The sequence below is a fragment of the Protomyctophum parallelum genome, assembly GCF_964188405.1.
Source record: "Protomyctophum parallelum genome assembly, chromosome: 3".
NCBI lineage: Eukaryota > Metazoa > Chordata > Actinopteri > Myctophiformes > Myctophidae > Protomyctophum > Protomyctophum parallelum.
The window spans coordinates 35,958,720-35,974,414 of record NC_139698.1 but is presented as its reverse complement, the minus strand read 5'-3'; the positions used below and the strand labels follow the sequence as shown (position 1 = coordinate 35,974,414).

Below are 15,695 nucleotides of genomic sequence, written 5' to 3'. Positions count from 1 at the left end.
ATGTGTCATCATACATATTTATATTGATATTACGATAACTACCGTATATTTAATTAATTGGATTTTTTTTCCACATCTTGAAAAGTTATGGTTTTGGACATGTGTCATCTTGCTTGCAGGGGTTACCTCCGTAGCATACAGTTTCTGCCCGACAGGTAAGAGTCATGCAATATTGAGCTGACATTGTCAGAGATGTGATGATGATTTTTAGCTGAAAATGTTAACATTCTCTCCATATCCTTCTGTTTTTTTTGTTTTCTTTTTGTTTAGTGTCTATTTCTTCCTTTGTCTTCACACTCTGATTTGGGGACACATAAACACACAACCAGTACAGTACTATACCTCAAACGGTACATAGTCGGGTGGCAGTTTCTCCAGCATATCATCAGCCAGTCTGGACACCACAGCCTCCCTGGTCTCCCCTCCTCCCGAGGAGCTGTCTTTGGGTTGAATACTAAGGATGGTGTCCAGCACGTCCTTAGCCAGCTTACTCTGGTAGGTAATATCTGCGTTGGGATGGAGACCAAACACCTCTGGAGTGTCATAGGCTGGTAGGCCCTGCAGGAGCAAAAGATTCACGTTTGATTCACCAAATGTATAGTACTTGGACATCTAAGCCCTATTTCAAAACTAGTGAAAAATATGCGTTGCGATGTGACACATTGTGAGCTTGCACTATGACTCAGACATATCGTTTGGATCGGCAGTGTAGGTGTCGGGGCGGCAGAGCTGCCTAGTTTCTGAAATTATTTTATTTTTAGAATGTTTTTTTGGAAAAATCTTTTGAAATAATAAAAAATAAATAATTGATGGAACGTTATTCAACTTTACTGACAAACTGTCAGTAAACTACTGTGGACCCCTGCTCTAGTATGACTGCAGAAACAACAAATTAGATGCTTGCAACTAATGCCTCTGAAAGTGCCCTTGAACCAGGATGTCAACGGTCGAGAGAAGCAGCATGACTTCACAATGAGCTGGATGAATTTAGTTAGGGGGCCACTTGTGAAAAGTTAAATGTGTAACCTGACCTCAGATGAGGAAAATTGTGGTTATTGTGGGAATTTTAACTTGCTCTTTTCAATTAGTATTTTTGAAAATTGGGGTCATGCCTGGTTAAAACCATGATTGATTAAATTCAGATTGGGTGAGACATTTGAAAATGATAGAGGGAAAGCCAACTCTGCGTTAGCTGAACACGATACACATACACTGTCCGGCAGCTGGGCTGAACGATAACTTCATTTGACTGTGTGACGTGAGCAGTGGTGGAAAAAGTACTCAAAAGTATCAATACTGCAATATAGAAATACTCTGTTACAACTGTAAAAGTCCGGAGTTCAAAATGTACTTAAAGTACCAAAAGTAAAAGTACTCATTGTGCAGAATGTCCCGTTTCAAGTTTTCAAACGTATGAAAATCGTATAAAATATCAGATCTACAAGTTCACAATGAGTCGCATCGCGACGCATTGTGCGCTTGTACATGTATACTGTAGGGGTGAAGTGGTTAATGTATGTTTTGTGATAATAATCAAAATCTACAAAGTAATTAGAAACTAAAGTTTTCAAATAAATGTAGTGGAGTAAAAGTGCATGGAACCCAGAATAATTACCCCAAAAAGCGATTGTCCAATGCCAATCCAAATAGTTTAGCAACGGTTGCTATGCAGGTCAAGCTTTCTTCGCTGCTAACGTTAAGGATGGGTTGGGGAGGGACTTAGTCAAGGGCTAATTACATGTTTGCTGTGTTTCCATGTATTTAGACTGTGAAAGCTTTGATTTGACGTTGCTTCAGTTTAGTCCATGCATACCAAGAAACCTCAGCATGACTGTCAGGTCATACTGCAATTAGCACAAAAACACAGTATCAGCGTTTGTATGGTCTGTGTGGTAGAAATCATTTTAGTGCAGCAGGTAAGACCATTGATGCATTAATGGTATCAAAGGATGTATTACTGGAGTCAATGGTTGCATTACTAGTAATGGGGGCATTACTGGACTAACAAAGGATTTACTAGTGGTATTAAATGTGTGTATTAATATCGATGGCTACTACTGGTATCAATCAATTGATGGATTACTGGGGATTAGTAGTATTAATGGAAGTATTAGTGTATCAATGACTGGCTTATTTTACTGTTATCAATGGAAGGATTACGGTAGCAATCACTGGTATTAGGGCCAGTTACAAAATCGGGTTGGCAAGATGACAAAAAGGCATGTACCTGTATGAGGTTTTGTTAAAATGTAAATGTTGGCCCAGGCCGTAGCGTAACGGTCTGGGCACCGGACTGGTAATCCAGTCGCAGTGTGCCGCGGGTTCGACTCCCGGACCCGACACGGCCTTTACTGCATGTCATCCCCCCATCTCTCTCCCGTTTCCTGTCAGCCTACTGTCTGTCCCTTCAAAAATCAATAAAAGGCGTAAGCCGCAAAAAAAATATCTTAAAAAAAAAAAGAAATGTAAATGTTGTAGTCGTGCTAGTTTCATGTCATTTGAAAATAGATGTTCACATTTGTACAGTGAAAACTACATAATCTTACAGTGAAAACTACAGAATGTGTCTTAAACTTAATGGTGTACATTAAAATGAGACATATACTGTATAAATAAAAGAAAAGAAAAAAGGGTATCAGGTACGGTCACCCATAATCCATCTCGCCCTCGATTTTTTCCCCCCGACCTCACACCGACCGCTCGGTGCCGCGGTTCTTGTATTCTTTATTTTGTTTTACTGAGAATAATGTTAGAAATAGGTTTAGGGTTAGGCATAGTTTTACTGGGTTTAAGCTTAGGCATAGGGTTAGGTTTAGGCATAGTTTTACTGAAGTTAAGATTAGGAATAAGGTTAGGTTTAACCGTTTAAGCATCATTTAGTTAGGTTACTTTAGCAGTTCTGCCGGCTGCATACACCCGGGGCGGGATGGTAAATGGGCAACTCGTCTGGTATTCCCCTAAAGAGTCAAAAATGAGCGTCGCGCCTGTCACTAGCCCGTTGGTTAAATGATGGACAGCAGCTTGTAGTGGGCAGCATGATGAATGCCCTCATTGGCACAGCTCATTCCCCAAACATTCATCACAATACAGCTTCAGATAGAGCCAAGCTGAAAATGCACTGTGTCAGGGTGGTGGGAGGGGATAATAATAGGGTGTTTGTTTCTGTGGCGTGCTCATTTATTTTATCTTAAAGAGGGCAGTGGCTTTCCCGCCGCTCTGCATTTCATTTTGAATTACATATTATAGTATGTGGGGATGCACATGCACATGCACACACACGCGCACACACACACACACACACACACACACACACACACACACACACACACACACACACACACACACACACACACACACACACACACACACACACACACACACACACACACACACACACACACACACACACACACACACAGTTCAAATTGCACTGTGTGTGTGTGTGTGTGTGTGTGTGTGTGTGTGTGTGTGTGTGTGTGTGTGTGTGTGTGTGTTCTAGGGCTTGGTTTGTCATTTGAGAGGCGTTGCAGAGCTGCACAAGCCTGTGGAGCCCGCTAGCTTTGACCATCCATCACAATGAAAATAGCTTTAATGAAACTGCTTCAGCACACACACACACACACACACACACACACACACACACACACACACACACACACACAGTGCCATGTTTACAACATTCTTAACCTATAAGCTAGAAATAGCAGATGCAGAACAGCACACCTGAGCCATTCTCTGCACTCCTCAGGAGCAGGGGCACTTTATTTTAGGGGTACAACAGTTAAAACACATTGTGTGCCCAGGACATCTCCAGATGTATTTTTTTTTTTTTTTTGCTGCTTTCACCTTTATTTTATTTGTTTATAGAGGAATTGGGGGAGAGAGATGGGGGAGTGACATGCAGTAAAGGCCGTCGAACCTGCGGCACACTGCCAGGCTCAGGCTACCGGCCAAGGTGCCTGGACCGCTGAGCCACGGCCCAGGACGGCACTCTACGTCTTTATTCTGAATAATCCCATGGGCATCTGTTGTTAATCCATGTGTGTGAATGGGTGAATGTAATGCACAATCTCTGTAAAGCGCCTTGGATAAAGGCGCTATATAAATGCACCATTTACCATTTATTTACCATTTAATCAAATGTATACATTTAATCGATGATAAAGAATTATCGATTAATAATCAATCAGTGAAAATAGCCAATCTACTTGTAAATCGTCAATTTTCACTATTTTATAACACTGTTATGACAAAATGATGAAGAAATAAGTGGTTATTGATTTGGGGTATGCACATGACATCACCATATATCATACCCGGAAGTTATGCGGGAACGCCTACTGAGTGGCAAGAAAACTACTTTCTGGCCTTGACAGCCCATACATCCACACAGAATGATTGCCACTTACTTTGCCAATGCATGCACATACCCTCTATAGTAAAAAATGATATACATTTTTTTCTTTCTTTATTGTGCTCACCTGGACATATGTGAGGTACTGATCCACACTGGAGCACTTAGGAATGCTGTAGCCCTTGTAGAAGTAGAAGTCTGGAGCAAACATGTTCTCACTGAACCACACCTTGGCGAAGGTGTTGAGCAGACGCTTGTCGTAGTCGTCAGTCACACGGCCGCCATACTGGATCTCACCAATCATGTAGCGCACCGTGCTCCAAGACACGCCCTAGAGACAGAGTACAGATGTGTTTACTTACAGTAAGTAAACTAAACCACCCCTCATCTGTTTAATTATTTTTTAATTAAACACAGTATCAGGGTGAAAAAAAACGAACAGCAACCGCACACTCTGTGCAAGTATCGTATTGGAAGCTTTCGTCCTTCTTCAGGCAGGTGTGCCTGAAGAATAGAGACATCGGACTGAAAAGTACGGTGATTAAAATAACTATCATAATTATTCATGAACAACAAGCCTGTTAATCATTATCCTGCTCTGTGTCATTCAGTATAGCACGTTCATCCACGTGCCCTCGGGGCAGATGGGAATTCATAATGAAAAGAGCACTCGTACAGTTTTGCTCTCATCAGGCAAATATCAGTGCATCCTCATGTCTGAAAATGAGAAATAATCTTCTTCCATGGCAGCAGGGTTCCCATGGCTGATCCATGGCAGTGCTTCTTTAATTAAACTGGGACAGGGCCACAGCCTATGTAAAAAACACAGAATTTAATGAAAAAAATACCCATTATTTATGTATGAGAAATTCTGAAAAAAATGAATGGAGATGAGGGAGGTTGGGAGCTACAATCCAACCCACCGCACTGTTAATGAGTTACACAGCGTGCATCTCCTTTTAACGCCCCCCCCCCCCCACTGGCAATGTACACAGTATGCACTTTGAAGGGTGCCGTGAATATATGAATGACCAACGGAGTGAGCCTGACTCATACTTAATAATGACTTCATAATAATGTCTCGTGCCGAGAATAGCAGTCCTGTAGGCTCACAGCCTACAGGACTGCGGATGTGCCGTGACGGATCATAATGAGGCTTTCCTCTTCAATCCCATACCTTCTTAATGTCCATATCATCAAGGTGGTTCTGGACAAACTGAACGGTGGCATTGAAGTCGGCCTGGTTGAACTCGTACGGGATGTTCCACCCCAGGGGGCCGTACTTCCTCCTCTCCTGCACGGTGCTGTGGAGGAACGCTACTCCGTACAGCATGGGCTTCCACTGCACCATGTTACTGACATCCAGAAGGTCCTGGTTGATACCTGTATGTGGGGACATATACAACATAGTGTTGATTTTGACAGCACATTTTCATTTAGTTTTAGTGTTTTGTATGAAATTATATGTAGTTTCAGTCATATATTTTAGTCATCTGAAATGTTTTGTTGTTAGTCGACTAAATATACAGTTGGTTATATGAGAGCAATACAGCGCTCACGTTTGCTCTATGGGAAGCATATCTCCATATGCCATCAAACAGCTCGCTAGTATTGCTTATACAACCACGGTAAACCTTCAGTTTAGTCGATTTAAAATGTATTTTGTCGGGCCTTGATGGCGTCGTTGCTATTGTTTTTTATTGTCTTAAGGCCACTGTGTTTTTGCTTGCTTAATTGTTACTTTACGTTTGTGTTTTCTGTTGCCCTGTAAAGCACTTTGCGTTGCATTTTAGGACATGAAAGGTGCTATATAAATAAAATGTATTATTATTATTATTAATATGACTTGTCTTTTAGTTCTACAGGATCTCTTCTCCACTAGTCCCAACCCTAACATTTAGTCTAGTTTTTATTTGTCATACCCTGAAGAAGGCAACCTGCTTGCCGAAACGTTATAATAAAGTTTATAGCATCGTGACTACGAGCTGTACGGCCTCTTTCCTTTTTTAGTATTTATTTAAAACCAACGCATTTCACTTGAATAATGTTGATAAAAGCGCATCGGAACAGTGCAGAGCAAACTTTTGTACCTCGTGCGCTGTGTGTGTTTGTGTCGTTTAGTGTGAAAGCCACAACGATATAATGACAGACGATTAAAAAAAAAGACTCCTGCAGTGTGAAATACATAACGATCTGATGACTCGCCGACAACTTTAAAACTCCTACAGTGTGTAGGGGCCATTAGTTAGTATAATGACATTTGGTCTTAATTGTTAAGAAAATAAATGCATATATAGCCTACCAATGAATGTTCACGTTTAACTGCCAAATGAAAAACAGTAATCTATATAAGCTGCTAGTTAGAGGCTGGCAGACTGGATGTTCGATTGAATTAGGTTGCATAAGATCTTTTGTCCTTCATGACTTTTACCCCAGGTACATACAATCTATCCAATGATTACACAATCCATTCAAGGTGATAAGATCAGTCTGTCTGTGTGTGTCTCCACATAACCCAGGGGACTGAGACCGCACACGAAGACAGACACACTGTCCAGCATGCACATCAATGTCTTATCTCCTATGCACACGCACACGCACGCACGCGCACGCACACGCACACGCACACGCACACACACACACACACACACACACATACACACACACACACACACACACACACACACACACACACACACACACACTTTCCTGTTACATACAGTATCAAGTAACTTCAGTGTCAAAGTGAGCTGTGGCTCGCCTCTAATTGCAAAATCAATAGAATAATGTTTGCCCGCTCAACACGTGGCTCGCCAGTCTGAGGGTAAATGATGTTTGATTTGCCTCCTCACCGCCATATGTCCTCTTTAGGCCCGCCTTCAGGCCCTGAGGTGGTTCATTGGTGAATTTGATGGACATCTGCAGGAGCGCGATGGGGAAGTGTCTGTGAACCTCTGTGGTCATCCATAGTCGGAAGCTGTCGTGGACAGTGTCCGTCTCGGTCACTGTGTCCATCAGCTCGTCCATGAAGTCCAAACCCAGATGGCAGTTCTGGAGCAGGGCCCAGCCACCCTGAGGACAAATTAATCACATTTATTAAGCCTGTCCTATCTGTTAAGCACTTAGGTTAACCTAAAATTGCATTGGATGGGATGGAACTATGCTATATGATACTATGATAGATTGAGGCGACAAGAGCTTATTGAGAGGCGCGACCTTGATATTATTGCCAAGATACAGAGTGCATCACCCACCTACTGTACTTACCTACAGTACCTACCGACCGACCGACCTACCTACCTAGTACCTATCAATTTAAATGAGTGAGCTCGCACCAGACTCACATTAGCCATGGTCTGCTGCAGAAGCTTGCGGGCGTGGACTTCTTGTCCCTGTCCCATTGAGACGTAGCGGGTCTCTATCTTCTGTCTCTTTCCCAGGGCGATGATGGAGTCAGTGGGATCGGATCCCATGGACAGGAAACAGATGAGGGGGGTGCGGGGATCCGATTCCTCCCATGTGCTCTCCAGGTCCAGCATCACACCCTCAGCGTACCTCTCCCCCATTGACTCCATGATGTACTTACGGGCCTGATGGAGAGGAGAGGTGGGGAAGAGAGAGAGAGAGATAGTTTTGGGGATTTTTTGGAAAATCTTTTGAAATACTAATAATTCAAAACATATTGTAAGAAACAAAATAATAAAGAGGTACCGGAATTTACTCGCGACCCACAAAAATCAGGGTTCCGACCCAGTGTTTGTTCTCACTGCTACATTTGAGATAACAAAAATAATGACTCAACATCAAAACTTCCTCAAAAGCAAGCAAACATTTTGGATTTCACTCAAAAAATATCTGCATCTGTCAATTAATTAACCCATTCAATCCAGGAAAGCATCTCCTCTCAATAAAACAAACTATTTTAGGATAAGGCCAGGATCATAAGGACAGATAAAAGTGTGCATGCACGTGCACACGCACACACACACACACACACACACACACACACACACACACACACACACACTTCTCTTACCTGTGCGATGGTCCTGTCAGGGCACCAGGACCGAATGAGGAGCAGACGCCTGAAGCAGTCCAGAGCCTGATCATAAGAGTTGGGCACCACCTCCTCCTCTGGAGCCTCCTTGTCAAACCATGCTTTCCACTGCTTCTCATTACGACTAATCTGAGAAAATGATATACAGTAAAATGTCACGCACACAAAATAAACATGTGTTCACAAACATCAGTCAGGTTCAGCCTCTGGAGTGCATGAGAAGCTTGATCTGCAAGGCATTTCATCAAGTAGAGGTTGAGTTATCTTGCGCGCGCGCGCGCACACACACACACACACACACACACACACACACACACACACACACACACACACACACACACACACACACACACACACACACACACACACACACACACACACACACACACACACACACACACACACACACACACACACACACACACACACACACACCCCTATCTATCTACCTACCTACCCAACAACACGAGGCAAATACGATTGGAAGGCTAAACCTAGGAGGAGTTACACTTTTAAATCAATTCTGTGGGGAGCCAATTGAGTGAGAGTTATTGAATTACGTTCTCCACAAGTTCAAATAGGTCTGCATTCTGCTGACCTGAGTATTACTCAAAGATAATTGCTTGGGAAGGATTCCATGTCCATATGTAAAGACCATTGCTGCTGAGGGCCATGATGATGGATGAATGATATCTTGGCATAGCAGATAGCACATCCACATCAACATGAACATTTGAATGGCATATTGCCCCTGTGTGTGCTCGCAGAGAACATTAATTTGTGCCAGATTATTGCATTCAGTAGTAGGATGTGTTGACCTCAAGGACCAAAATTAGAATCACAATTTGTCAATACAACATCGCCAGTTTAACCCTACATAGTATACACAACAGCCTATTTGAAAATAGCTACAGTACAAGCTCACAACATGTTATTTTGTGGCACTACTAGCTAGTATTTTTAAAACTTCTCAGGGAAAAAAAGTGAAAAATGTGTGGAATAGGCTTGAAACATTTTAGCAACACAAATCTTGTATGGTGGTCCCTGACAAAAAAACCTTTCAGATGGCGTCCTTGACAAGTTTGAGAACCACTGCTGTACAGTATGTATAATAAATAAATCAATATGAGCGTGACTGCATACAGTAATGTCTGTGGTACTTTTCCACTGGAGTTGAACCAGTTATTTTATCTAATATTGAGCCAGTTCAGAGTGTTTCCACTGAAAATGTATTGGTTCAGAACTGAAACCAAAAAATAGCAGACGGTCCGTGAAAGCACCAAGGTTCCAAGAATCTAAAACGGAACCAGTTCTAGAACCAAAGTTATTTTGGTGGAAAAGGGGCCGCAGTGTGTGCACACAAATGCGAATGTGTGCATTTGTATGTTCTGTGTGTATGCTCTGTCGCAGGACGATATTGCACGCTGAAGATATCAGACCAGATATTTTCTCTGTGCTGCAAAATATAAATGGGGCATTACTTGTGTGTGTTTGTGCATGTGCCAGCATGTGTCCATGTCAGCATGGGTCCATGTGCACGCACACACACACAACAGGGTATCACACACACGCAAACTCACACAGCTGAGGATCATCCTAGATCTATTTCCGTCTGTCTCCCCTGGTTCTTCTTGGACAAATGATTTAATTGAACAAATAACTGTTAATCCACTCCTGCCTGATCTTTACTAACTGACACGCATACATTCACAGTCACAGACATATCGAGCCGAAACCTCCCATCTCCAGTTTTCAACTCTTTGTTCTATTTCATGAATGAATGCCCTAATTCACTCTACTAAGGCGTCACACAAAAATGAAAAGCTTGCTTCATCGCGACACATTGTGTCTGACTGGCTATTTTTGCTCATTTTGAAAGTAAATCAAGTGAACGGTTAAGTGGGCCTGTGGATTTTATAAATATTTTTAATACATTATCAACAAGAGCTTGTGATTAAATAATAACTACACTGGAAGCAGGGACAGTGCAGAGGGAGTGGCAGACGGGGGTGGGGGTTGGCCTCCGCCAGGGCTGTGCATTGTCTGTGCATTGTTTTTTTTATGTTTTCTTTTTCGGCTTTCGCCTTTATTTTATATTTTGTATAGGAGGCTGACAGGAAATGGGGGAGAGAGATGGGGGAGTGACATGCAGTAAAGGCCGTCGCGAGTCGAACCGGTGGCACACTGCCAGGCTCGGGCTACCTGCCTGGACCGCTGAGCCACGGCCCAGGCCATTGTCACGTATCCTGTTTGTGATTTTCATGGACAGGATCTCGAGGCAAAGTTGTGGCGGAGAGGGTATACGGCTCGGTGAGCTAAGAGTTGCTTCACTGCTTTTTGCAGATGATGTGGCCCTGATGGCTCCATCGGTGCAAAACCTTCCGCTCTCACTGGACCAGTTCGCAGTCGAGTGTATGGCGGCTGGGATGAGGATCAGCATCTCCAAATCTGAGGCCATGGTTGTCAGCAGGAAATCGATGGATTGTGCAGTCCAAGAAGGGAATGAGACATTACCACAGATGAAGGAGTTTAAGTATCTTGGGGTCTTGTTCACGAGTGATGGGAGGACGGAGAAGAAGCTCAGCCGGAGAATCGGAGCGGCAGGGGCGGTATTGCAGTCGCTGTACCGCACTGTTGTGACGAAAAGAGAGCTGAGCCAGAAGGCAAAGCTCTCTGTCTACCGAGCAATCTTTGTTCCTACTCTCACCTATGGTCATGACCGAAAGAATAAGGTTGCGGATACAATCGGCCAAAATTATTTTCTCAGACGGGTGCTTAGCCAGCTTAGGTGGTTCGGGCATCTGGTTGGATGCCTCTTGAGCGTCTCCCTAGGGAGGTCCTCGATGCACGTCTCGCTGGAAGGAGACCCCGGGGCAGACCAAGGATGAGTTGGAGGTTTTATATCTCCAATATCTGCCGGGAACACCTCGGGATCCCCCAGAATTAAGTTACTAATGTTGCTCTGGAGAGGGAAGTCTGGAGCTCTCTGAGCTGTTTCCCCCGTGACCTGACTACGGATAAGCGGTTGAAGATGAATGGATGGAACCATTGAGACACGTGTTCTTTTTTCCATGTTGTGAACGTTATCGGCTTTGGACATATAAGGTTTCCTCCCGACAGAGACGGTATGCACCTCCACGAGAATGCACGTGGAATTGCCTACTCCTGCACACACTCCCATACAAAGAGACACACACACACACACACACACACACACACACACACACACACACACACACACACACACACACACACACACACACACACACACACACACACACACACACACACACACACACACACACACACACACACACACACAGCCAAAGGTAATTGATTGGGAGTTTCTCCAGCTAATTTCACATAGCACAGAGCATCCCCCCTGTGAGCCACCATCCTGTCAACTGTGCGCACTCATGCGTATATTAGAGCCTGAGGGCCAGTCTTTTTTTGTATAAAGGCATCTTTTGACAGGCTGGAGTGATCCTCCATGGCATGTGTGCATGCGTGCTTGAATTGCACGTGTGTGTGTTTGCGCACACGCGTGTCCGTATGTGTGTGTGCTTGTGTCTGATGTAGTGACACGAGGTTGAAATCATATTGACATGTTGAATAGAGTGAAGGAGAAAGGCGTGAAAAACACTTAATGAGATACGAAAGCCTCCAGCAGTAACGTACAGATCACATACAGTAGGCTATACACACACACACACACACACACACACACACACACACACACACACACACACACACACACACACACACACACACCCCCCCCCGTATGGGGGGGGGGAGGAGAAATACAACCATTTCGACCAGGTTCAAACTGGGAACCTGCCGAGACGTTACTCCCGACCAGCCTTAAACAACTAATCAAGAAGGACATGAATACGGTAAAACGCATACCAGGACACATTAAGGAAAAAGATAATCTCACAATAGAACAAACCAGAGCACTTAGGGGACTAATCAACAACAAACAAATCGTTATCAAGCCAGCAGACAAAGGGTCCTGCATAGTAATTATGGACAGACACCAATACCTGTTAGAAGGTGAGAGGCAGCTTAACAATCAGGATCATTATAGGCAATTAGACCAACCAATTTACATAGAGACAGCGAAAAAAGCCCAAGCCATTGTTAACAAACTGAGGGAAAAAAGACACATAAATGCCAAGCAACATAAATATTTAATAGGACAAGACAGCCCTCGAGCTAGGATATTTTATCTTTTACCAAAAATACACAAAAGCCCGGATTCATGGACAATACCATATGAAATTCCACCCGGTAGACCAATTGTGTCGGACTGTGGCAGTGAGACTTATCAGACAGCAGAGTTTATTGAATATTTCCTAAACCCACTGTCGATAAAACACCCCAGTTTTATAAAAGACACTTACGATTTTGTGGACAAAATTAAAGCTATTATAGTAGGAAAGGAAGCCTTGTTGTTTTCAATAGATATAGACAGCCTCTACACAAACATTGAGACAGAAGCAGGCCTACTAGCAGTTAAAGAAGTATTTAATAAGTACCCAGACACAAATCGACCAGAGGAGGAATTACTCCAATTACTAGACTTAAATCTAACCCAGAATGATTTTTCCTTTAACAACAAATTTTATTTACAAATCAAAGGGACGGCCATGGGAAAGCGATTTGCACCATCTTATGCAAACATTTACATGAGCATATGGGAGCAGACAGCACTAGAAAAATGCAGACTTAAACCAACACATTATTATAGGTTTCTGGATGATATTTTTGGAATATGGGAACATAGCAAGGAAGAATTCCAGGAATTTATTGATGTTCTTAATAGCCATCATAGATCCATAACGATAAAATTTGTGACACACACGGAAAGGATTGACTTTCTTGATGTAACAATCTTCAAGGGCCCAAACTTTAACACAAATGGGAAACTAGACTTAAAAGTATTCTTTAAAGAAACAGACACCCACGCCCTATTACACAAAACGTCATTCCACCCGACACACTCTTACACAGGGATAGTCAAATCACAACTACTAAGATTCCATAGGATTTGCACGCAAAGTAGTGATTTCAAAATAGCTTGTAAGACACTATTTAAGGCACTCAGACTAAGGGGATACACTAGGACATTCCTCCGGAAAGCTCAAAGTACCTTCTTAGAAATAAGAGTGCGTGATCCAGGCCCTAAATTGGCCCTGATAACCAGTTATTCAACACAGAGCATACTAGCCAACAACAGAATAAAAAGGAATTTTGAGAACCGAACGGATGATCTTCTAAAAGATTATAAAATTATATCGGCATACAGAAAAAACAAAAACCTTAAAGATTATCTAGTACACAGCAAGCTAAAAGAAATCAACACACCAGCACGCGAGGGACCAGAATACTTCAAACCCAAACAATTAGTCAAAAATAGAACTACAAAACGCGTGTTAGAGATTAAACAACGAATAACAACCAGAACCAGCAACTGCATTTACTTAATCACATGTAACAAATGTGGTTTACAATATGTCGGAGAAACGGGTAAAACAATAGGTACAAGGCTGGGACAACACAGATACAATATTAACAATGGAAAAAAGACAACCACAAGATTTGTGCAACATTTCATGGCTCATGGCATTGAAGCTCTAAAATGCGCTGGACTCCAACACAATCCCAACTGGACAGTAGGACAAAGACGTTTTAATGAAAAACAGTGGATTAAGAACCTCAACACGGATTTCCCTGGAGGCTTAAACATGCCTAAAATCAGATCTTGAACACAACAAAACCTAAACGCAGGATTAAACTGGAGAAATCTAAAAATGATTGGATCAGACTTCCTCCAGATACATGGCGAATGCATTTATTCCTTGCATTGTGCCTAAACATGTTGCGACTTGCGGTCGCAACATGTTTAGACACAGTGCACTGAAGTTTTTTAATTCCCCCCCCGTATGGAAATGGGAGAACTCAACAGAACTGCAACAGTGCACATCTGGATTCCCATTAGGCCGGGTGTATGCTTGTGTGCCATCATCACAGACTACACCTGCATGCATGCGTGTTGTTTGTGTGTGTCTGCTTTATTCATGTAGCCTACCTGGTCCAATATATCGGAGAACTGCCAGAGCTTGCTGAGTTCAACCAGGTTGAGCCAAGTCATGTCCAGGATCCATTTAGCGGGCTTCTGGGGGCAAGCCTTCAGGTCCAAAGAAGCACCTCCTGTATACAGTAGTGCACATGCACGCGCACGCGCACGCGCACACGCACACGCACACGCACACGCACACGCACACGCACACGCACACACACGCACACGCACACGCACACGCACACGCACACACACACACACACACACACACACACACACACACATACACATACACACACACACACACACATACACATACACATACACACACACACACACACACACACAACCAGTGACAGTGTGGTTAAGGAATTGTCATCTATGGTATTGGATCTCTTTGATACTATAATATCTAACAAGCTGTGCTAATGACCAAACAAAGCTTAATAAAACATGTGGATGCTTATCTGTCTTAAAGTTCTACACATTCATTCTATTCAACGCTCGGAACGTATTTCGTTATGCACCAAATAGCCCCATATCCAATGTTTTGTCTCTGCACTTAGCCTGTCTTGACAGATGGTGAAGCATGTGTGCTTGCCTTGTAGCAGCCTGTGGTCTTGCCAGTTGCTTTGGCTTGGCTTTTATTCCCATAGAGCACTTTGCGGCTATGCTTCAGTGAACTTCAGCCAATACGCTCAAAATTCACTTGAACCTTGAGTAAATTCACTCTCCTTTATCTAAATAATACACATCATATGACTTGCTGGGGGTGAAGAGAAGGAAACGTATATACTGTAGTTTGTTATAGTTCTAAAATATGTTGGAAAATGCTACCTACACTAATGTTTAATGAGTGAACTGAGGTGCACATGCTTGCTCATGCACACACAACGTGGTCTGATTTGGGCTGTAGTGGTCAGGAGGTCATATGACGTAGATTTTGTCCCCACACGTCCTAGAGCTACTCCAGCTACCTGTAGCTTAATTTTGTTCGGATGGCTGCACCTCACGTCTGACACAGCCCTGGGTAGACAACCCGGCCTGGCAGAGACCCACGTCTGACACAGCCCTGGGTAGACAACCCGGCCTGGCAGAGATCTGTGCTCAGAGGAGCACACCTTTTTATCTGGCCCCGTAATGTGCTGTTCAAACTTTGGAAAACAATTTTATGCTCATTCACATAATTAGAGCAATTGGCT

At 43.2% G+C, this 15,695-nt stretch overlaps 1 protein-coding gene across 1 annotated transcript in view; it reads right to left on the bottom strand.

Moving 5' to 3' along the window:
- dnah5 (dynein, axonemal, heavy chain 5) overlaps positions 1–15,695 on the bottom strand; it is a gene marked incomplete at its 5' end in the record, with an annotated part of 139,517 nt that overhangs the window by 4,892 nt on the left and 118,930 nt on the right. Inside the window, 7 exons of the mRNA XM_083760609.1 lie at positions 343–558; positions 4,482–4,685; positions 5,532–5,737; positions 7,207–7,426; positions 7,699–7,944; positions 8,391–8,540; positions 14,503–14,624. Coding sequence (XP_083616735.1) covers positions 343–558; positions 4,482–4,685; positions 5,532–5,737; positions 7,207–7,426; positions 7,699–7,944; positions 8,391–8,540; positions 14,503–14,624 — 1,364 coding nt within the window. The remainder of the gene's footprint in view (positions 1–342; positions 559–4,481; positions 4,686–5,531; positions 5,738–7,206; positions 7,427–7,698; positions 7,945–8,390; positions 8,541–14,502; positions 14,625–15,695) is intronic.